This window comes from Pholcus phalangioides, unplaced genomic scaffold (assembly GCF_987345545.1).
Source record: "Pholcus phalangioides strain wild (caught in Gottingen) unplaced genomic scaffold, Ppha-v1.0 ptg000009l_1, whole genome shotgun sequence".
Classification (NCBI taxonomy): domain Eukaryota; kingdom Metazoa; phylum Arthropoda; class Arachnida; order Araneae; family Pholcidae; genus Pholcus; species Pholcus phalangioides.
Genome location: NW_028301602.1, coordinates 52,845,459 through 52,871,008, shown reverse-complemented (window position 1 = coordinate 52,871,008; position 25,550 = coordinate 52,845,459). Strand labels below are relative to the sequence as shown.

The 25,550-nt window shown below is 37.3% G+C and overlaps 1 protein-coding gene across 1 annotated transcript in view; it reads left to right on the top strand.

The window, feature by feature from the left end:
• Positions 1-3,172: 3,172 nt before the first annotated feature.
• The window catches only part of LOC149083289 (tumor protein D53-like), a 106,139-nt gene continuing 83,761 nt past the window's right edge, over positions 3,173-25,550 (top strand). Inside the window, exons 1-2 of the mRNA XM_089236533.1 lie at positions 3,173-3,484; positions 23,883-24,010. Of these exons, the coding sequence (XP_089092659.1) occupies positions 3,439-3,484; positions 23,883-24,010 (174 nt within the window). The 5' untranslated portion in view covers positions 3,173-3,438. The remainder of the gene's footprint in view (positions 3,485-23,882; positions 24,011-25,550) is intronic.

Genomic DNA, 25,550 nt, shown 5'->3' with positions numbered 1-25,550 from the left:
ATAAAATATTTTCATAGATTAGGCTCGTAGCAAAAATAATTATAAAGAAAAACCATAGCTTATTTAAGATTAGTAATAATGAATTATTAAAAATTATTACTATAAAGTATCTTTTTTATCAAGGGAAATAAAAAATTAATTTATATTAAGTACAGGAGCCGAAGAGTAAATAGATTATTAGAGATATATATCGCAACAGCGTATAAACAGGGATGGCTTTTGGGCTGTGCCATCGGCACAGGGCACTGCTATAGGGAAAAGTACTAAATCAGGAGTAAAGAGAAATATTATTGCAGAAAAGTTTAGAGAAAGAGAGAATGTGTTTCGCGTCTGTAAAAACACTCGAACTATAGTGGTGCATTAATGACTCTCGGAGAAACTAATTTTTTATGCATTTTATCTAGCTAGGACACAGTTGCAAATTTTCGGGATTGCTTCATTGATGCGGCTTATACGCCACAGTGGCGCGTAACAAATGTCTCGCATGGGTGAGAATTTCGCCTCGAGCCACCCATGGTATATAGAATTTATAAAAAAATATATTTGTGTTTTTTTAATATTTATTTTACAAAACGTTTTCAATTTTTGATATCCTTCAAGAAAGGAGGGTTGCCCCCCCCCCCGGCGTACGCCTGTGTGAGCACCCACTGATCGAAAACACTTCAGACGCCCCTGGGCAAATGGGGCCTTTATAACTTTGAGCCCCCGAAATTCAAACAACATACATTCACTGACCAATTAACATCTTTGACTCTTGTCGCAAGAGCTTCATAATTCCTGTTTTACTCAGGGCCCTGCCTTTATACACTTCAATTAATCGATGTTTTCACTTCGGTTCAAACTTAGGGTGACCATACGTCCCGTATTTCCCGGGACAGTCCCGGTATTTTCTGTTTTTTTGGCCGTCCCGACTTTTTGGCAAAAGTGTCCCGGTTTTTCCCGTATTTTACACGAAGCCTACTTGAATTTTTATTCTCTATTGAAGTCAAAGATTGACATTATTTTTCAACTCAGAAATTATTTTATGATAATTACTACTATATATGAGAATATTAATCTCCCACATTTGCCATGGTGAACGTTTTTTTTTTCGTGGAATACATTTTAATCCACTGCTACTTGTGGTAATGCATCATTTCCCGCCATTGTGATTTTCCGTAATCTCAACAATGTTTGGCAACTTTGTTTGGTTTTGGCGTCGATTATTGGCGATGTCCCGTATTTTCCCGTATTTGGAATCCCGATGTCCCGTATTTCTCTCGAAGAAATATGGTCAGCCTATTCAAACTCTCAAAAGTCTTTGGAAAACAACACCCTTCCTATCAATCGAATCACATAATTTTTAAATTGGCAAAAACGCGTCACTGAAATACAGCGCATTCCGTTTTTCAAATGAAGAAACGTTGTAAGCGGAAAAATGCTGCAAATAGGAAATTTCGATGAGTATAGTGATAGATGGAACACGAAAGTAAATCGTACTAAGCGGAAAAACGTTCCAAGCTAAACGGGAATGTTATAAGCGGGATCGACTCAGCATTTTTTTTTACTGAAAAAGCCATAAAATTCAAGATGATTGACCGGTTCAATGGCTTTTGACAGGTACTAAAATAATTATTGAACGGGCTATGGTATGCTGATAGCCAGGGCCGTAATTAGGATTTTTGCCGACTGGGGCAAACATGGTTTTGCCGCCCCCACATTCGATAATTTTATAACGGTGTTCTCTGTTCCTACCTAATACTGCCGCCCCCCTAAATTTTTCCTCCCGAGGCAGTTGCCTCCCTCTAGTTCTGGCCCTGCTGATAGCAAACATGCTCACTACCAGTTCTTTCTTTAAAAGAAAAATCTTTCAACAAAGGAACTCAATACATCATCTACTTTTTGCTTCGATATAGAAACCAAAAGCCCAAAAGCAAAACAAACAAGTATAGGACGTTTTACATAAGGTTTAAATAACACTTTTTTTTTTCCTGTTAAATCTTGAAATGAATACCTTAAGAGTGCTTGAGACACTATAGCAACAGTATAATGTTATGATAGTATAAATATTTCTTCTCAAGCACATAATTTTGAATCAAAACGACAGAGTTTTTACAAATTTGTTTTTGGGGAACGTCTGGGGAAAAGGGGGGGGGGGAATTTTCGGAAAAGTTCCAGTTGTACGGTTTTCGCAATTATACGACGCGCCGTATAAACGAGGTTCTATTGTTTGAGCCTGAGCCCCCCCCCCCAACATTTTTGATAAGTTTACGCCTATGATATTTATGGATTCCAAATCAGTCATATTATGGCTCTTGACAATTTTTCTATTCATTCGTGTACGGTGACTCATCTCTTGTATGCTCAACTTGTTCATACTAGTTTACCCAAATTAGTGATATGCTGTTAACCTCATTGGTTAACACATATCACTAATTTGGGTTCCAGCTCATTCGGGTATCGCCATTAATGAGGCAATTGACAGTCATGTTCGAACTGTAGCTTCTTCCACTATTGATCTACTACCCTCTAGCCTTTATGTGGAAGACATTCGTTCTCTTTACTTCCGATATTTCAAGGAAAATATCGGTAATGCTCTTTTCTTATCTATTCCTGAGTTTAGCTCTTTCTATAACTGCTGCCAGAACTTCTCTTTTTTCGAGTAGAAGGTTGGAATGGTTGTTTTACAAATTCATTTGCAATAGAGCTCCCTTGAATGATTACCTCCATCGTATTAGGAAAGTGGCTAACCCTCTTTGTCTACAATGCAATGTACCTGAACATCCTCTCACTTTTTGTTTTCTTGCATCAGGTTCTCCCAAGTTCGTTTCTCGACTTTTAGTTCTCTTTCCCCACCAGTTAGTTGTTGGTCCAAATTCTGTTCAGGCAAGCCTGAGAGTATTATCTGTAGCTTTGAGAAGTTTGTTACCCACAGTCAACGTTTATCGCGAGTTTTTCTTTTTTTTCCTATCTCTCTCGTTTGGTTTTTGTTTCTTTTTCTGTCTTGGTTCAGTTTTGTTACCACACACACTCATCCAGGGACTCCATGTCATATCATTTTAAAGCGGCTTAACATCGTCCCCTAAGCCTGAAGACTTCTTCCTCATCTCATATAACATCTCCATCTGCGTTTGTTCGTCTGGTTTGTGATTTTTTTTCATATCCTTCTCAAGAAGAGAGAAGAATTGAAAATGTTGGAATTCCTACATTTTCTGTGTTTATGGTAGCTTTTCTGTTAGTATATTTTTTATGACATGTTCTATGCTTTTTGGAATTCTTTTCTCAAATGGGATGGCCCGAAGGCATAAAGCCCTGTATAATTGAAGAAGAAGAAGAAGTAGAGCAGATTTTTGCATATTTTTTTAGAATTTGAAACTTGGGAGAGTGCAATTACAATAGCAGATTACTGGGTATTGTGAAGTTTGAAACATCTGAGGATCATCCCGATTTCTCATACGGATGATGTCGTCGCCGAGTAGAGATCGGGTATCATCGTCTTCAAAAGGTTATTTCACACCAATAGTGGTTCTTATTTAAAGTAGAGATCGCTCTTTTTTTTTTTTTGACCGAAAATAAATAATGGGCGTTAAGTTATAATTCATCATTTATGTGCAACTTAGGGTAGTTAATTTGACGACTCATATCTCCAAATTAGCCCCTCAAAAAATCCAATAAAACTTAAGATAATAAAAAAAATATGTACTTAATTTGCCATTCCGTGTGTAAAGAGAAAGGCTTTCTTTTTTTTCCTTTCTCTCCAGGGTTGGGTTTTTGACGTCAAAAACTGACGTGACAAGTGTCAAAAACTGGTTTAAACTGTCGAAAACAGGTTTAAACCGTCAAAAACCTAAATGAATGCTTTGGGATGTTTCGAATAGAATAGGTATATAACTTAATGATGAGGCACTTTAATATTACAATGTTTCATTTCCAAACACTAATTTATTAAAATTGAAACAAAATATTAATTATAATTTGCGATTTTGAATTTGAGGTACAAAATGTCTAGAATAGATATATAATTAATAGTATGGTTCATTTTTACCACGTAGCATCCGATAACATGTAACTAATTTTGCGCATTTTTCTACACCTAAACGATTTCTAAGTTTTGAATGGACAAATCCAAAGTTAGAAAATACTCCTTCAATGGAGGCTGGGCTGGCGGGACTGGACAGCAAAAGCATTGCTAGTTTTATGAGTTCAGATGCAGGCTCAGCTGAAAAAGCATTACATTTAGAAAGTCCTTTCCACCAAATCACAGGATTTGTCATTCTTCCTGCTGCACTGAAATAAGAAGGTGGAAAAGGAGTTTCTTCCGTTTCATATGAAATTAGCAATGGCAGACAACCGTTAATTTTCTCTGTTGCCCATGTGCGAGCCAAATCACTTTGCACATCAGTAAGTCCTTCACCTTTTATATTTCGGATGCAAATTATATGCCAAATAATGAAATGGTCTCAGAATCTGGTTCATTCTGTTTTGTATCTTTTCAATGTGAGGCTGAAGAGCACTTTCTTTGAGAAGGCTTAGCCAAACACGGCATGAGTCGGCTATTGTAGCTGTATCTGTTTGACGAATATCCATTGCAACACTTTTTGGCTTGAGTTGGAATGAAAGATCTTTACACTGTTTGTATAAATTATAATTGTTGATTAAAATAACAATTCCTTTGTCAATGTCATTTTTGTGATCTTCTACTATTTTCTGAAAAAATGGCCTATTGTGTAAAAATGTTTCAAGACAAGTAAGTGTACTCTTCCATCGAGTATCACCTGGTAATTGGGGTTTTATTGACCCCATATGTTCATTAAGCCATCCCGAAGGCAAATGATGGTTTCTAATGTATTTTTGTATTTTAACCACCTGTTTGAGCACAGCTTCAGGTGTTAGATCTTGTCCGAGTAAGTTGAGCCAATGAGAAGAGCACCCATATTCTATTAAATTTTGGTCAATCTCATTAAGCAAAAGTTGCCTGGCTTTCTCCATTACTTTCGCGTTATCAGTTACAACTGCCTTTACTTCACAAGAATATTTATCGTTGGCCAAACGTATGGAATTTTCAATTATTTGCTTGTGGTACTCTGCATTTTTCATAATAGCACCACACTCAACAGCTTCAAGAAAATAGGATTTACCTTCAGAATGCATACATGTAGCTATGACTGGATCGTTATGAATATTGCTCCATCCATCTTCAATTAAAGTTACAGCTTTTCCACTGAAATTGTCTTTTGCAGTTTTCTCAACCTCTCTTGTAACTTCATCAAGCAATGACTGAGCCAAAGCTTTTATACTTGGGGTATTATAACCAGGTCGCAAAGCAGAAACTAGATCTTTGAAACTTGAATGTTCAACAACACTGAATGGGATATTATTGGCATAAAAAAACTTTGCCACTAATAAATCAATTTTTTTTAGTTGTAGCAGAATTTGATTTCACAATGAAGTCATCAATTTTTTGCTTCTTTTTTTGAGTGAAAATTTCAGGTTCTGTTGATTCCAACAAAATAATAGGCTGTGAAGCAGTGGACTCTGTAGATGTTGATGTAGTTGCTTTTTGTACATCAGGTATTTGTTCAACATCATTGCCCCTTCCAATACACCGAGCTATATGGCTCTTCATCCTGTCCACACGATTACATCGCATAACTCCACAATTAATGCATTTTGCATATATCTTTCCATTTTTCTCTACTTTATCAAAATTTTGTCAGGCTATATGCTGTGGCCTTCCACCACGATTCATTATATTTTAAACTAATAATAGACTAAATATTTATGATTTCTTAGAAATTGGTTTCACTAAACATAAAAAAAATACCAAATGAAATTTCTGAAATTGGTTTCCATATTAATCCTCACTACTTTACAATTCAAACAATAAATAGCAAAGTTGGACTTTTCTCTAGTACACTGGTCTTTGTCCTCTAAGGGCAGCTGGTGTGTTTATTGGATTATAAGACCATCTGCCCCCTAGCATGATAATGCAGTCACTACTGTTGCTGCTTCTTGGTAAAAGAAAAAGAAAACCCTGTGAGATATATAATATACCACTACATTTAGATCTGTGATGCAATCCCCATTCATGAATTTTCTAAAAATAGAACGTCAGAATGCATAGCCCAAGGTTAGAAAATGTAAGAATCAGCAATTTCGATATTGTAATGTAACTTAAGTAACTAAGATACTTTATATAAAAAAATATGTATATTCAGGCTACTTTTATAAGGTCTTTTTGAATAGGAAAAAAAACACTTGTCATTTAAAAATATACCACCAAATGTAACCCAAGAATAGAAACTGTGGTAACAATGAAAAATTTTGACTAATAATGAACTAATTAATTTTTCAGGGGAAAAATTATTTTAGGATAATTTAGTATTTTGATTGCTGGATATATATATTCTAATGTTATATACAATAATAATGTTTTAAATATTTGGGATTGTCTAGATAATATAATAACAGAAATCAACATTATATATAGCAAGCATGAAAGAACTTTTTAAACATGTATCTGTTGTAAAAAAAAAAGAGCAGATGTTGATATGCAAATATATATATATTCATATATAAATAAACAGTTGAAGAAATTTTAGAAGGTTGAAACTATCTTGAATACATTACATATCCTTCCGTAGTTTTATGCTATGCTCTACTCAAATTCTATATTTTACAAGTATATGTACATGTATATAATTGTCCAAAATAATTATGTAGGGGGGGGGGGAAGATTATTTTAAAATCACACATTATGTATTGCAGCATAGTCACTTTAAGCATTACATGCAATCAATGTGCGTATTTTCAATGGGAATTTATATGTTGAAAAGCAGTATTTGAGGTTTTTGACGTGACGGTTTAAACTGTCAAAAACTGACATGCGTCAGTCAAACCTGCCAACCCTGTTTCTCTCAAACCTAGCCCAACTCCATCTATTGCCATGGGTAATTTACTATCAATGAAGTGTGCATGTCAGCCCACATGGGTGTTACGTGAAATGCTGTTTGTCTTGTTGCATCAGGGTTGTTTGGTTTGAACCTTGGTTTTTTAACCAAGTGGTTTTTAAAAAAAATTAAAAGTGGCGTAAATATAATTTTTTCCTTGAAAAATGTTGGTTCATTAGTAGCCAAAATTTTTCATTTTTACCACATTTTATATTCTTGGGGAACATTCTGATGGTATATCTTTAAATGGTATGAGTGGGGTATTTTTTCAAAAAGTCTCATAAAAGTGGCCTGAATGTATATATTTTTTTCATATGAAGTATGTTAGTTATTTAAAGTTACATACAAAAGCCAAAATTTCTCATTCTTCCCACATTTTCTAACCTTTGCTTTTTTCATTCTGATGCTCTATCTTCAGTAAATTCATGAATAAGGGGTCATTCAAGTATTACATCAGCATCAAGGGGGTTTTGGATTTGCTGATTTTTGATTGGGGGGGGGGGGGTTTAAAGGTTGCTTACGTCATCAACCATCCTTTTTTGAAGATATGAAATATTCTAAGCTGTTGACAAAATTTTGCTGACGGGGGAGGGGAAAACACTAGGTGCCTAAGAATTGCATGCCAACAACTTTTCCAGTGGAGTTGTCAGTATGACCTATTTCATCATCGAAAAGTGGATCAATGCATTTAGGTAGATGCACCGATGCTGAATATTACCAACTAGGTAATGAAACGTTACAGCAATAGGATAGATGCATAGATTTAGGTATTGCAATGAGCTGCATTCTGGATTTCACTGATCATTATCATGGCATAGTCTGCAAAGCTAATAGAATTTAATATATGTTATGTACAGCATACCATAAGTGTGATGCACATACGTTGTCATATGCTTTCTGTATACACGTTCCCCCGACTCTGGAGTTCTGTGCGCAAGTATGGAGCCCTTACAAAATCAAGGACATAAAGCTCTTCGAAAAGCCACAGAGGTAGTTTACTAAACGAATACCGGGCATGAGTGGTCTATCTTACTGCCAGAGACTTCAATTTCTGGGTTTACACTCGCTGGAATGGCATAGAATCGTTGCAGATCTGAAGATGTGCTACAAACTAGTCCACCAAATTGTTTATCTACCATCGAGAGAGCCTTTCTTTGAGATCATAGACAGGCAAGTTAACCTACGTAGGCATCGCTTCCAAATAAGGATACCAACGGCTAGAAGGGATTGCTTTTTCCACGGATATAGATGCCGTGTGGCGAGAATATGGAACAGTCTTCCATCAGTACTCGTACGTGTCTCCTACGCAAGATTTGCTTCTGCTATTGAGGATTTCGACCTGACTCTGTGTGCGCTAGTGTTTCCCATTGTGACTATTATTTTTTTTCCCCCTTCCAGTATAAGTGCATTTCATGCCTTCTAGGGTTATTGTAAATAAATAAAATGTAAACAAGGTTTTTGTTTCTTGGGCGCTGAGTACTTACGTATTTTATTGAGTTTCTTACGTATTTTTCTATTTTTGATTCTGAATCCATCGTCAGAAATCGTCCATCAGGCACCAGTTTTCCACCATTGCATTTTTCATTGTTGTGGGTTAGCATAACCAGCCTTAATACTCTATACTTAGAAGATCAACATTTTTAGTCCTATAATGGGTATTATGAATATTAAAACTTGCCTCATCTGACTAAATATTATGGAATAGTACATCAAGATTCTTTTGAGATACCTCTGATCATGTGCTAGCCATGGGGACAAGGAAATTACGAGCTCCTTTCACCCTTTCTAGGGAATTCCTGAGCGAACTGTCCAAGCTTTGCTCCTCGACCAAAGCAATTTCAGCACCTTTTTTGAAGGAAGAGGACTCTGTCTATTGCAATGATGTCAATGCTCTGTACGTTGCATTGGGGGCATCAGTATAATCCTCTAGAGGAGGTTATTCATAGATTCCTCTAAAACCAGCTTGAAAGCAGTACTTTTGCACAATGGTAATGAAAACCCCCTCTGTTCCCATCGCTTACGGGGCCCACATGAAGGAGATATATGAAAACATTATTACGGATGGTTCAGTATAAAAGACATGTATGGCACTTTTGCGGAGATTTGAAAGTCATTACCCTTGTACTCGGTCTTCAACTAGGATATACCAAATTTTGCTGTTTCTTGTGCTTGTGGGACAGCAGATATAGACAAAACCATTATGTAAAAAAAAACAATGGACACCAAAAAGACAGGTCATTCCGGGAACGAAAAATGTCATCGGTCAACCCCTGGTGGATCCTCAGAAAGTCTGCCTGCCACCTCTACACATTAAACTGGGATTGATGAAAAATTTTGTTAAAGGAATGAACTGAAACGGCGATGGTTTTAGCTTTCTACAAAACAAATTTCTACGGGTCAGTGACGTTAAAATCAAGGAAGGCGTATTGGTTGGCCCTCAAATTTGAGAAATAATGAACGATGCTGAATTCGATGTCACCCTAAATGAGCAAGAAACACCAGCATGGGAGTCATTCAAGAAAGTAGTCCAGAACTTCCTTGGAAATAACAAGACGGACAAATATAAGGACCTTTTGGAGGAATTATTTCAGAACTATAAAGCTCTTGGTTGCAATATGTCACTAAAGATACATTTTCTTCATTCACATTTGGGTTTTTTTCCCAGAAAACGTAGGTGATGTCATCGACAAGCTGTTAACTAGCTTGTGCTAGTTAAAATAGAAATAGAGAATAGAGGGAATATTTAAAATTATTATTTTCAGATATATTTAAATTGATAGTTTGGAGTATTTTAATTTGATTTTTGGATTTAACTATTTAGAACTGTAGGTCAGGCGCCGCTAGCAGGCGACAGTAACCGATATACTATAGTACAGCAAACAAATAATTGAATAATAGGAACGTAAATAAGAATGGTTGTCTATGGATGGTAGACATATTTCTTGAGGTTTTAAAGTAAGTGGCGTCTTGTCGATGGAAGAAGCTTTGTCCAAGCGGTGGGAACAGTCCCAATTAAAAGAAATACAATCACAGACTGATGTAAATAGATGGGGCAATCGCCATTCATTAGGGAATCTTTTAGTTACTGTCACAAAGCATCTGGTCGGTTGTACTTCAGGGGTGCCCTAGGCAAAAAGGATCGTCCGAGGAGTGTTTTCTTGGAGAAAAAGCGGGGAATCGTAGAAAATGAAGGGGACCAACAAATGAATAGACAAATTTCAAGATTGGGAATAGATGACTGCCATTTAAGTAGAAGTAGAATCCCTTTATTTAGGGGGTGCAATTAAAGTATAACACAGGATCTAGAATGCAGAGTGTTAGTCATGGGAAGCTTCAATGTAGGTTAAAGGTTAGGCCATGGCCGTTGGGGCTCTCAGGGTCCTGAAGGGAGAGTCGCTTGGACAAAGAAATTAGGGATGGATCGGCAGTGGCCAATCTTATGAATAAACCTTCAAGAAACTAATAGAAACTTAGAGATGATGGGTAAAATATCAAATCAAATTAAATGGGTGGAGTTTTCCAAGGGACGGGGGAAGTCCGTAATGAAATCTTAAAGGGATGAGAAAATCTGGATACGGGGAATTAGAGTTGGAGTTAGAGAGAAAGGCAGTAACGAAACTAGACTGAAAAAGAGATGACTTGTGAAGATGGGAGTTGTAATCAGAGAAATCGGTTTCTTGGCTGCGATGAGTGTCTAAGGGGCTAAAGACTGGAGAAGGGTCTCACCTGGTGAGTGATGCATGGATTATATTCTCTCTCCCATATGTGACATAGTGTAGGTACTTGTAATTAATTGTTTTGGGGGTGAACTGAGGTGTAATGGAAAATCACTGGTCATATAATGTTCAGGGCCAAGAGCTTAATCGTTTTAGGGGCCAACCGAAGATTTTGCTAAGTATTTTTGAATGGAGTATGTATTAATATTTTTAATAAGGATGATGACATGGGAAATACAATTTGCATTAATTCAATTAACTACAGTGTAAATAAACTAATTAACTTCCAGCATCTCGTGTATGACTACTTTGTGTAAACTTTGCCTGGGTTATACTTTATAAACGCAACACAACGCAATTGTAATCAGGGAACGGTATTCGCTTACGTACTTACGAGAACGGTCTCAAACCCAAACTGGCTGACAAAGCACAGTGAGCGATTCCACCAGAACATATCCATCGTGTAATCGTATTATCAAGGCAGGTGGAACCCAAACATGCTGGCCGTTACATGCTCGTGTTACTCAAACACTATGCCTGACACACAAATCCTGAAAGCAGATTCGGAATCAGTGGGGAAAATACTATAAGAATGACCCTATTTGGTCAAAGAAACACGAAAAAAGTGAAATTTTGTTTACCAGTGAAATCTGTTTATGTAATACTTGAATGGCCCCTAAAGATTGTATCACACATTTAAATGTAGTGGTGTATTATCTCTCAGGGTTTCCTTTTCCATTCACACAGAAGCAGCAACAGTAGTGACACCATCTTGCTAGGGGCACAGGTGGTCTTATAATCCAATTAAGACACCAGCTGTCCCTAAAGGCCCGTTTACACGAGGCAAGTGATTTAGTTGGTAATTAAATTTTAAGTTGCCAACTACGTTACAATGTATGCAGACGATAAGGGCTTTTTACAAGCGTTTAGTTGGCAAGTGCATAAGTGATTTAGTGAAATAAAGATGGTTCTATTTTTTCCGGTTAAGTATGTTTTCGTGCTTTCTCTGCGAGGGAGGGGGGGAGGGTGTTTATTTTGATCTCAAGTGTGAACCTGTTTATGCTCTGTCGTCTCCTACCGTTTCACTAGAATTCCGCAGAAATATAGGATAGTGAAGTGGCCCGAGGGCACAACCTTCAAGTTTTGTTGCAGATCTTCTCCATGAATGTTCGTTGAACTATAGAAATGAATACTACCTTAACAAACGAGCTAAAAATTATTCAATGTTTGAAAAAGCTATTTGGAATATTCGGTCGACGTGCTGTCAGGAGTTGAAAAAAATTGAAGATTCAAAAATATATCGGTTGCTGGTGTCGAGGATTTATTATATATTAAAAACTGGACGGGGGATGGTTTTGAAATATTTCTCTCATCCAGAACGAATTTGTTGCCATCTATTGTAAAAATATGTAATCAAATATTTAACATAGAAATAGCATCTGCATTAAATTAAAAAATATAATTTAAAATTTTAAATTAATTTTTATCTTAAATGAATTTTTATATAATGTTTAACCTTTAGAATTTCCTACAAATGCCAAGAATCTTCTCCCTAAAATCTTTTCGGCTTACATAATAAGCAATTTATCTCCTCTTCAACTCCGATTAAAATATCACATAATCGATATTTACGTCAATAATAACAATAATAATTATACAGGGCATTATATAATATTTACATCAGTCTATAATATATAATCCCTCTTGTATAAGTGAATAAATGTATTCTTCAAAAAAAAAACATATAATGTGGCTCTGATCAGGGTTGTTTTTTTTTTAAAAAAACCAAAAAACCGGTTTTGTTGTTTGAAATAATATTAACATTAAAAACAATGATATTTCTGAAAAATCATTCAAACTTCTAATAATTAACTAAAATAAAATGTTTATTAATATAATTAACACTATTCCCATGCTAATTAATCAATAAATATTTATTATATTTTAACAAAAACCACCTTTTCAAATTTAATTATTTTTTGCTTAACTCAATGGATTACTGTGTGTTTGAAAATTCTTTCAATGTTGTTATTAATCATATAGTATGTAAAGGTTTTTCTCCAGTTACTTTCAGTATACTTAATTACGAAGCTATTTTGCAAAAAGTAATAAAAATTAGGTGAATATAATGTATTTAATGAAGCATAAATAATGCAGATTAATTAGCAATGATTTACGATATACAGGGTGATTATAACTAAGGTTCTGATTTCGAAACACTGTAAAAAATGAACGATTGTCAGAATGACTTGAAAATTGACACGAATATTCCGGAAAAAATTCAGTTTTATTTGATAAAGGGGAAAAAATACTTAAAAATGTAAAATTAATGACATCATCCAACATGTGGGAAATTTGCTCTTAGAATGAAACGATAGCCAGTCATGGCAGAATGATACCTTAATTATAGCATTTCACGATTTCATAATTCATGGAAACAACACAAAAAACGAAGTAATTGATCAAATAACTACAACTTACTTAAGAAATGTTAAATATGTTGTCCACCGCGTGTTCGGGTTATGAGGTTGAAAGCACAAAAATTCTTGTTCAACAACAGAATCAGAGTATGCCATCGTCATAATGTGGATGTGCTTGCAATTCAGCTTTATTAAACCAAACGTGCCCCCCCCCCCCGGTTAATATTCCTGAGGAACTTCTAACATATAGGGAATGTGCTGGAAATCGCAATTCACCAAAGTTTGCAATCTGACCACTGTTTATAACATTTTGAGGTACCCCCACAGCCAGAAGTTGCAAGGGTTAAGATGCATCCTGTTATTGTCAAAATGGGTTTTCAGCAGCTGCTTTGGTGTTATTGTAATGTGCATCTTGATAGAAGTTCTATCCACACACTGGTGCTGTGGAAGTGCTGAAATGATGTGGTTATCTTGAAAAAAATTATGTCCCCCCCCCCCCCCCCATAATTCACTGGTATCTCTATTAATTTTCTTCCAGCATGCCCCAGGTCTTTGATCATCTGCTTATATTTCTTCGTTGAGACTGAGCGGTGGACCATGTTCCGGGTAGGAGAAGGTATCTGTGAACCAAGTAATTAATTTCTAAAAACATGTTCTATCCAAAGGTTCATTTACTTTCATTGTTTACTAGTAAGAAAAACTTGTAAAGAGAAGCCGTGAGAATTGATCAAATGTAATAAATTTAAAACAAATATACAGTTGATCCCGCTTATAATGTTTCTCCCATTTAGAACTTTTTCCCACTTAGTATAATTTATTTTCGTGGTCCTAACAATAAGTAATTCTCATTAAGATTTCCTGTTTAAAGTGATTTCCTATTCACGTTTTTATGACAGTTTTATGAAAAACGTTATAAGGATCCACTTTTTAATTAACAGTTGCAAGCACACATATATTTACTAACTAGCTGATACCCGGCGACAACATCAAAAAAATGTCTGCATAAAGTAAGAAAAAATAGCTTTTATTTTTAATTATTTTAATTTAAAACTTCAGGCAATTGCTTGTGGATACACAATATTTTGGTTTTTCCATCTGGTGTGTAGATGTAAACATTTTTGGGATTTCCAACATGCGAACAGGCAACGAAAAGTTGTCCGTGTGAAAAGCAGGGCTCAAGTAGGTTGATACCTGCCACTGCTAACAACTGACCTTGTGCTTTGTTCATTGTCATGGCAAAAGCTGAACGAATCTGGAACTGTAATCGCTTGAAAGTGAATGGCATTTCTTCAGTGATAATTGGAATACGTTGGATCGGAGTTGATCTCTGATAAGGAGAAAAAGTCATAAAGCAGTAGATTGCCAGGTAAATTTAGTTCTTGACCCATGCTTCAGAGTGTGAACATGGTTGCTGCATTACAACACCACTAATTCCTGTTGGATATAGTACATATATTCTAAATTGGATAGCATATATTTCTAAGACGGCACCGTAAAGTTGAAATCACTGAGTAACTTGCATCAATTCCATTTAGAAAATAAATGTTTCTAATTGAGCCATGTGAGTGGCTTTGTCTGAACTTGAGTTCCAGTGAATGTATACCTTAATTGATAAAATTTAGCCAATCCTCATTACTCAACTCATCAGCACCTTATTTTGTACTCCATGTGAAAATAGAACACAAGAAGCTAGACATGCGTTGGTGGGAATAATTTCGTTTAAAATTTAAGTTCGTGGATATGCGATTTCATAGGAGTAGGTAAGATATGTTAAATCTATTTTAAATTGTTTCATGAATGTGTACAATGTAGTTAATAATGGAGGGGAGGTGATTAAAAGAATATATATTTTTTTATAGCGCAGGGGTGCAAGAGCTGCGCCAATTACGCCAAACTGCGCCGAAACGGTTCTCTTGCTACATGGTGCGCCAAGGCGCCGAATCCCTGCGCATTTGCGCCAATTCTTGTTTGTGGTTCGCGGAGGTACCGCTAATGCACTGTAGTACGTCAAATACCCTTAATTAAGCAAAAATTCGCATGAAAATGTTGTTCACGGGACGCGTTCTTTCCGAGACACGGAAAAAGATACGGGGGGGGGGGAAGAAACTTCAATTTTATTTTCACTTCCCACCATCTACCACAATCGCGTTATCTCGTGACCTTGGAAAGTAGTTATACTACCTTGAAGTATAAAGTCCTGTACTGTTATTGGTATAACTGGTGGGCTATCAAAGTCCCTGAATAAATATTCCGATTTCGGAGACCGTTTTTTCTCCTGCTGGTTATAGGTTATATACTGAAAATAACGGTAATTTCGCGGCTGCCAACCTGCGTTCTAAGACGGCATGCATCGAAAAGAGGATTGGTTTTCTCGTTTAAATTACCGAAAATTTTCGGAGATTGTTGGGAAAAAATAGAATCTGTAAAAACCCCATCTAAAATATTCATAGTTTTGTCATCTAGTCACTATGCGGTCATGTGGTTATCGTCGGCGGTTGCCGATCGTAACAATTTCACATCGCGAAAATCCGGATTTGGCAAACGGGGCCGGATCGAGGGGGAAAAAATCTCTACCCATGCAGAACCTTTTTTTTTGGCGCTACTGACCACGTTTTTTTGGTCGACAAACGTTTTTCACCCTTTCAACTCCATTTGGCACCCCTCCTTGAGCGGCGCCCAATATGGCCGCACGGTCCGCCACTGCATTGGTGGGGGAGGGGCATGCTCTTAACAATAGTCAGAGGAAGGAGTTTGTATTAGGAGCATGCTCATTTTACATAACTTCTGTGAGATACCTAATATATATTAATGTCCTACTTTTCCAAAACATGTTGTTGGAGAGAATGAAATATTTGCACCCTTTCTTGTTTTTCGCACTCCCTCTCGTGCATTGCTGGGACGGTACATTACTCCCTCACGTATTGCTGGGATGTTGTTTAACATTGTATCACCAACAGAACTATTGATTATGTGTGATGAATGGGTTGCACTACAATCCAAACAATTACAAGAAGTGAAATCAGTTCAGAGAATAGATAGATATTGGGCAGACATATTCAAACTTTGTAACTTTGAAAGCTGCCCAAAGTTCAAAATTTTGCCAGTTTTGGTGAAGACTTTTTTATCTTCAGCACATGGTAACACAGACAGTGAAAAAGAGTTCATTGTTAACAAATAAATAAAAGTCTGTTCGAACATTGAAAAATCTGTCCATGCAATGCTTTAATGTTTAATGGAATAAGACATACAAAATCTTATGTTCAAGGGCATAAAAAATTGGAAAAAAATATTCATTGAGATGCTGTACTTCTGAAAGCAAATCGTGATTTGTAATCTATTAACATGCTATTAGGTTGAGAAATTCTTTAAGTAAATAAGGTATTTATATTTTTCTCATTTTTTGCTTTTAAATTTAATAATTCCTTTAAATTCTGTGAGAAGCCAATTTTTTTTTTTTTCATGGAAACTCTTATTATATTCTGCACGCAGGAATAAGATTTTGGTGTTCAAGCAGCAGAAATTCTTGCTGCCTAGGTTTTCAGTATGCATGTTGCTTAATTTGAAAAGAGTAATAATTTGTATTCGTCATTTCAGTAATACACGTTTTATTAATGACAGATAAGATAATTCAGAAAAAATTTAAATGGCTTTTAATTTGTGAATGGAATTTATTTAGAATTATTTGTTTCAACCATTTGTGGCAAAACTTTTCACATTTCACAGAAAAATTACTCCTTATATTGCAGATATAGTTCGTGTTTAGTTCTGCTCCATTTTCAAAATTTCTGCTCCAAAAATGAAATTTGCTGCTCCGAAATGAATGAGGGGCACTTGCACCCCTGATAGCGTGATCCATCACATATTCCCAAAAGAGATCCTTACAATAAATGGTTCCTTAAGATAAAGGTTTCTAAAATCAAATTTATTAGCTAAATGTTCATTAATGAAAAGTTAACTGGTTTCAATCAAGGTTGGCAGGTTTTTGACACATGGCAGTTTTTGATGGTTTTAACCAGTGATTCCCAACGTGGGCGTTAATGTCTCCCGGGGGCGATGGAATGTTCCGTGGGGGGGCAGTAGAAGCTATGGATATGTGGATCCTATGGATTGGATTTCTGAACAAGGGGCGATGGGACGAAAAGGTTGGGGAAACTATGGTTTAAACTGTCACATCTCTCAAACTGTCCTTAGTCAAACATCGTTATTCTTACTTTCGCACTATTATATTGTATATTTACTAGCATTTATAATGCAATTGTTTTTCTGTTCAAGCTGTATTTAAACGTGCAAAACAAATGTTTTGGTTGAAAATAATCTTTAAAACCCTGAGCTAAGAAATTTTTAGATGAAAATAAACGAGTTTAATTAGTGTATTAACAGATTTATATAGAAAAAAATTTTGGGCAGATCACAAAATTTAAAATATCAAAATAGATATTTTTCCTTCAATAATTATCAGGGTTGTTTGGTTTAAACCAAGTGTTTTTTTTTTCAAAAATCAAATAAAAGTGGCTTAAATATAATTTTTTCCTTGAAAAATATCATATTGGTTTATTATTAGCCAAAATTTTTCATTTTTACCATATTTTATATTCTTGTGGTACATTCTGATGGTATATCTTTAAATGGTATAGGTGATTTTTTTCAAAAAGTCTCATAAAAGTGGCCTGAATGTATATATATATATATATATATATGTGTGTGTGTGTGTGTATATATACACTGCTGGCCACCCAAATTGCAACACCAAGAAAGACAAGAGATATCGCAACAATATTTATTTTGTAGATAACATGTTGACCAAGCATCAAATGATTAAATTTATAGACTTCTGTGAAGTGTGGTTCCTGCCAAAATCAGTAGCCAGAGTAGCCGCCATTGTTGGAGATCACCGCTGCCACACGCCTCGGCATTGATTCAAAGAGACTTTGGATGTGTTCTTGGGGTACAGCAGACCAAGCAGCTTCCACGCGTTGCCAAAGTTGATATGGTGTGGCAGCTGGGGATGTAATCTGGGTCAATCGTTGAGCAACCATGGACCACATGTTTTCTATCGGCGAAAGATCCGGAGAGCGAGCTGGCCAGTGAAGCAATTCAATCTGGCGATTGACGAAGAACCTTTGGACAATGCATGCCATGTGTGGTCGCGCATTATCCTGTTGAAATATGGCTGTGGGCAAGCCCTGAAGGTAAGGAAGGACAACTGGCTCCAACACCTCGGAGGTGTAGCACTGGCTTTTTAAAGTACCGGCAATGCTTACTAGAGGAAATATCCAATACCGCCCCATACCATAATACCCGGTGCAGGAGCAGTGTGGCGGTGCATAACGCAGCTGTTCAGCATCCTCTCTCCACGGTGTCTCCAGACTCGAATCCGACCATCGTGGTGTTGCAGACAGAAGCGTGACTCGTCAGTAAAGACAATTTCATTCCATTGTGCCGTCCACATCCTTCTTTCATCGCACCATTGGCGGCGGAGACGTCTGTGGTTCTGCGTCAAGGGTAGACGAAGCAATGGACGTCTTGTGGACAGACCACTCTGCTGTAAACGGCGTCGGATGGTACGCGCAGACACTGGATGATGCGGTACAGACTGAATGTGCTGTGCTATGGTTCGTGATGTGGCTGAGCGATCCGTCACTGCCATACGCACAATACGCCTGTCATCACGTGAAGTGGTGCACTGAGGTGGATGCGATCGAACACGTCGGTCCGTCGTACCCTCCTGCATCCAACGATCACATATCCGCATTACAGTTGTTTGGTTTCGTCCAACACGACTACCGATTTCCCTGAAAGATAATCCACAATCTCGGTAGGCCACTATCCTTCCTCTGTCGAACTCGGATACTTGATCAAAAGATGATCGCTGTTTTCTACGAGGCATAATTGATCGTTTTTTTGAAAAAACTGCAAGAAAAACACAATTGCCGTACTTCAAATCGTCGAAATCTCCAAGCCTTAAATAGCGCTTTGAAGTGGCGCCACGGGCGCGCGTGATGTGCGTCTGCGCGGAAATTCTAATCATTTGCATATTTCATCTCCGCTAATGCATGTTGTAAATTTCATATTATTTGCATGCTTCCTTCAGGGTGTTGCATTTACGGTGGCCAGCAGTGTATATGTATATATATATATACACACGTATATATATAGATATAGATATACGTATATATATATATATTGTTACGAAGGGTAGAATTTGAAAAGGCTTGGTTAATGCATGCAAGGTTCGCGTGGCATGCGATTGTGATAATAGAAGAACGAGATTCAAAATAAACTCGGAAAGTAGAACGCGAAGGAATCCGCTAGGAACAGACCAGGGTGGCAAGACGTCGTTTCTTCCAATCCGACCACAAAGAGATATTGGGCCCTCTGGGACTCCTTGGAGATGAGGAACGGCATGCTCTACCGCCGTTGGGAGTCAGAGGCTGGAAAGACTTTCAGACGGCAACTCATCATACCCCAAGGCCGTGTGAAAGAAGTTTTGAAAGGGTCGCATGGAAGCGCGACTGATGGACATTTCGATATCACCAGAATGGTACGGAGGATTCGTGTGCGATACTATTGGGACAAGTTCAGGACCGATGTGGAGAAGTGGTGTGAGAACTGTGACACATGCGCCGCCCGGAAAAGACCTCCGAAGTGGACTTGTGGCCGACTTCAACGCTACAACGTTGGTGCGCCATTCAAGAGAGTTGCCTTAGACATCTTAGGACCGTTACCCGAAACCCACGATGGTAACAAGTCTATACTTGTGGTGATGGACTGTGTCACCAATTGGACGGAAGCATTTCCTGTTCCCGATGAGAAGGCCGAGACTCTAGCACAAGTGTTGGTGCGAAATTGGGTGTCTCGATTCGGAGTACCCATGATGATCTATTCCGATCCGGGACGAAACTTTACGTCAGCGGTGTTCCTTGAGATGTGCAAACTTCTGGGAATGGAAAAGACGCGTTCTACTCCGCTTCATCCGGAATCCGATGGGATGGTGGAGAAATTCAACAGGACCCTTCTGAATCACCTCTCGTTGTTCGTGTCGAAATACAGACAAGATTGGGACTCGAAGTTACTGCTGCTTTTGCTGACCTATAGGAGTGCCGTCAACGAGGGCAGTGGATTCTCACCGTCACAGATGAGCATAGGATGGGATCTTCGGCTGTCGAGTGACCTGCTGTTTGGGCGACCGCAAGACGCTCCTCTTCGTATGGAAGAATACGTCGAAAAATTCCGAGAGCACCATGAGGATGTGCATCGAATCGCCAGAGACAGGATCGACATCGGCCCCGAGAAGATGAGAGTTTGCTACGATGCGAAGGCCCCATCTCACGACTTCAAGGAGAGAGACCTTGTCTGGCTTTGGAATCCTAAACGCAGGAAAGAAGGACGTCTGAAACGACAGCTAGAAAGGCGTCCGAAACGACAGGAAGAGTGGTGCCCGAAGCTCCGGAAAGGAGGGTGTCCAAAACGATGGAAAGGAGGGTGTCCAAAACGTTGGGAAGGAGGGTGTCCAAAACGATGGAAAGGAGGATGTCAGAAACTCCACACTTCATGGAAAGGACGTCACCGTGTCAGGAAGAAACGGTGTCCGAAACTTCAGACCTCATGGGAAGGACGCCGTCGTCTTAGGAAGAGACTAGACATCATCGTGATGTGGATTCAAAGGACACTGAAGTTCAAGGTTGTCTATGTCATCAGACTTACTTATTACCATAAGTACTACGGAGGACTCACCGATTTGAGGACTGCATTGCCCGGGACGTGCAACTTTCGAGGAGGGGGGCAATGTTACAGTTTTGTTACGTCGCGCCGCCGGGTCACTCGTCCAACCTCTTCTCACCAGACCCGTCTCGTCGCGCGGATCTCTCCAGGGTTCTTCGCCGAGGACTTGAACATGGGTAGACAATCGCACGAACGAGGATTCGAGAACAAATACTCGCTTTTATTTACATGAGCTGCTAAAACTACTGCTAAACTAGAGCAGCCTTCCGAACGTCTTCTCCCTTCGCGTGCTACTTTCCGAGTTTATTTTGAATCTCGTTCTTCTATTATCACAATCGCATGCCACGCGAACCTTGCATGCGTTAACCAAGCCTTTTCAAATTCTACCCTTCGTAACAATATATATATATATACACACGTGTATATATATATATATATAGATATGTATATACGTATATATATAGATATGTATATATATATATATATATATACGTATACATATATATATATATATGTGTATATGTATGTATGTATATGTATGTATGTATATGTATGTGTATATGTATGTATATGTGTGTGTGTGTGTGTGTGTATGTGTATATACATATATATATATATACACACACACACACGTATATATAAAAGTACCTTAGTGATTTGAAGTTTTATACAGAACCCAAAATTTCTCATTCTTACCACATTTTCTAACCTTTGGCTACATTTTGATGCTTTATCTTAAGCAAATTGATGAATAAAGATAGCAATAGCATCACGCATCTAAATGTAGTGGTGCATTATCTCACGGTTTCTTTTTTCCTTCCCAAAGAAGCAGCAACAGTAGTGACACTATCATGCTAAGGGCAGGTGGTCCTATAATCCAATAAAGACACCAGCTGTCCTTAAACGACAAAGACTAGTGTATTACATTACCTCACAGACATTTTCATTTTCTTTCCTGTAAGTAGCACATCTCGTACTGTATATCACCCAGTCTTAATATTCAATAGTTTTTTTTTTATACTTTCACTGTTAAGCCCAGTTAATCAAGGTTCTATTGCATAGTAGTAACAGATTTATGAAAAATAATCAGCTAGATACAGGGTGATTATAATTTAAGTTTTGATTCCAAAACTATACAGTAAGTACTGGTCAGAATGACTTAAAAATTTGCATGGATACTCCTGAAGCAATGGAAATTTCTTTCGCAAAAGGAAAAAAGTGCAAGTAGATAATGCTGTACTTGGTGAGCAGTATAATCTGTTTTGTGCAACCCCATCATTTCTGTACTTCTACAGCATCAGTGTGTGGATAGAACAACTTCTATCAAGATGCACATTGCAATACCAGCAAAGCAGCTGTTGAAGACCCATTTTGACAATAACAGGATGCAACTTAACCCTTGCAACTTCTGGCTGGGGGGGGGGGGGGTACCTCAAAATGTTATGAACAGTGGTCAGATTGCAAACTTTGGAGAATTGCAATCTCCAGCACATCCCCTATATGTTAGAAGTTCCTCAGGAATATTAACGTGGGGGCACGTTTGGTTTAATAAAGGTGAATTGAAAGCGCATCCACATCATGATCATGGCATACTCTGATCTGTTGTTGAACAAGAATTTTTGTGCTTTCACCTCATAGCCAGAACAAGGTAGACAACATATTTAACATTTCTTGAGTAAGTTGTAGTTATTTGTTCAATTACTTCATTTTTTTTCTTTTGTGATGTTTCCATGAATTATGAAATCATGCAGTGCTATAATTAAGTCATCTTTTTGCCGTGACTGGCTATCGTTTCCATTCTGCGAGCAAATTTCCCACATGTTGGATGATGTCATTAATTTTACATTTTTAAGTATTTTTTCCCCTTTATCAAATAAAATTGAATTTTTTCCGGAATATTCGTGTCAATTTTCAAGTCATTCTGACAATCATTCTTTTTTTACAGTGTTTCGAAATCAGAACCTTAGTTATAATCACCCTGTATATCATAAATCATTGCTAATTAATCTGCATTATTTATGCTTCATTAAATACATTATATTCACCTAATTTTTATTACTTTTTGCAAAATAGTTTCGTAATTAAGCATACTGAAAGTAACTAGAGAAAACATCTTTATATTATATATATGATTAATAAAAAATTTTCAAACCTGTGAAGTAATCCATTGAGTTGAGCAAAAATTGGTTGTTGAAATGTAAGAAATATTTATTGTGATTAATTTATATAAGAATAGTGTTAATTACATTAATAAACATTTATTTTAATTAATTATTAGAAGTTTGAATGATTTTTCAGAAATTTTATTGTTTTTAATGTAATTAAAACAAAAACCGGTTTAAACCAAAAACCCAGTTTTTGGTTTTTTTACCAACCCTGGTAATTATAATTCCAAATATTGGTCATTAAATCCATAATTTGGTCCCTTTAATCTACATAAAAATAAGTGTTTTGTTAATTATTAACATAGCTATTGGGATAAACTATTTCACGGCATTGACAGTTTTTGACTGTTTCAATGCTGATTTATCTTCCGAAGTCAAAAACTAATCCTGATGCCTGGGTTTTCTCCATTATACAAAAGTATAAAAAGTTGAAAATCATTATAAAGGCATATACATGTCTGAAACACATTGTTAAGGAACCACGATAACCAAAGTAAACATTCCAAATGTGATTGTTGAGACCTAGAAACCATTGTTGCCAACCAGTTTTGTGCCCATTTCGGGCATTTGCCCAGCTCTGGCGAACTTTTAAAGTAGTCTATCATTCACACAAGTTGACCCAGTTTCATGTACATGTAAAATTATAGATTTACATAAAGAACATAGACACAGAAAATCAATTTTATGTATTAGATGTCTATGTATCCCAACTGTTGTAATAATGAAGAACAGTTGTAAATAATGAAGACACAGATTAAATAAATCTGTGTTGCTCCATATTATTTTTGATGAAGATGTGTGCAATCAGTGTGCAATCAATCAAATAGGTTTATATTTTTTTTATCTTATGACAATGAGAAAAGAAAATGAAGGAAATTGTCTTCAATATGTTTTCTCTATATCTGTCATACTACCTTAATTTGTTTTCAGATAATTTCTATGACGCAACTGAAGATGTCAGTTCTTATTCCTTGGATAGTGGTATTCAAGATTTGTCATTGCTGGATCCTGTAAGTCGTGCCAAAGTAGAGGAAGAGCTAAAAACTGAGCTTGTTTCGGTAAGAATTTTGGTAGAGAATTTCATTTTGAATGGAAAAATTAATCCATATTTATCAGGGTATCTGCCAACACGGGAAAGACACGGAGCCCCCGAAAAGTCATGGAATGACAAAAAGGTTACAGAAGTCCAGCAAAAGTCATAAAATCTGAGTGAAGGCCAGATTTTTTTTGATTTTCCAGACATCTTTTTTTCGATTTCGGCACCCCCCCCCCCAAAAAATCTAGGCTTTGGAGAAGCTGTGGCATTCAATATTTCTTTCTTCTCTCAGGTTCTATTCATTTTTTTTTTGCCCTGGAGGGATTGATGGGTGAGTAGCAACATAAAAGAACAATGCCAATATGTAGCCACCCTACATTGGGGCAGACATTATATTGGGGACCTATAAACCTAGGGTTCCGGGAACCCTTTCCGCAGAACACTGGTTGGAAAACCCTGGTCTAGATGGACACCTGAGCATGACGATAGAGCAAATAACAAGCATCTAATATTGGACTTCGAAAAATGTGAATAGGAAAAGGAATATGTGAAATCTATCGTTCGAAAAGGCCCTTGGTTGGTCTAGTGCAGTGTACCTCAACCGCTGAGCCCTGTCATCCGCCAAACTGGGCCGTGATTGGTTTATTGCTTTATTTTTACCCATTTATTTCCCATTAATCTTGTGTATGCTCAGGCCTTCCAATCAAGAAAAGGAAATCCACATTGTGCGCGGGATTCCAGAGGTTGAGAAACATTGATCTAGTGACCCCACATCTTGCATTGGGGCTCTTAAGCAAATTTTTTCATGGGCCCCGTATAGTGAATTTATAGCATGAAGAAACAAAAATGAGAATTATCTCATTTAGAGTCCCAGGACTGGATCTGTCCTCTCCTGTTTCCCTCGAATTGGAAAATTGGCTAGACTGTTTGCACCCTTAAACAATTGCTTCGACTCTCATATGAGAAACGTTACTTCTAATTTTTTTATTTTACCTGTGCCAGTACGTTTTGCCTGCGCACATTAATGCAATCAGTAAAGAAATGGGCTTGTTCGTACACATTCTATCAAGACAGCGTTCTCTTCTGATGCACATCTCTGTCGGGTGATGTGCATCGATTCCGACAGCAAATTGCTATTTTCGGCAACTTATTATATCGGCTTATTATATTATCGGCTTATTAACACCGATCATTGAACTGACTGAACAAACTGCTCCACCTATCACACCTTGCTTCATTTAATGTTTGGGTCTTTTAATCTGTTTTGAGCCCACTATGCTTCGCAGTGCAAAGCTGCTGTTGTGCACATGGCTTAATATTAGTGGGGTGTAATGTGATAGACCTCCTCGTGGTGCACTCTGGGTAATGCCAAATCTATCACGCGTCATTGTCATCGCATTTTTGTGCTCATATCTTTCACTTTCAATAGCCCAGATTACATGTATATTTCCACACATCTCACAGTATTTATCTTAAGTCTCGTTTTGTCCTGTTCTCGTCTTTAATGTATCACCCCTCATTGTGGGCTCCGCTTAGGTGGGGAGGGGTCCTCCCAGATGGGG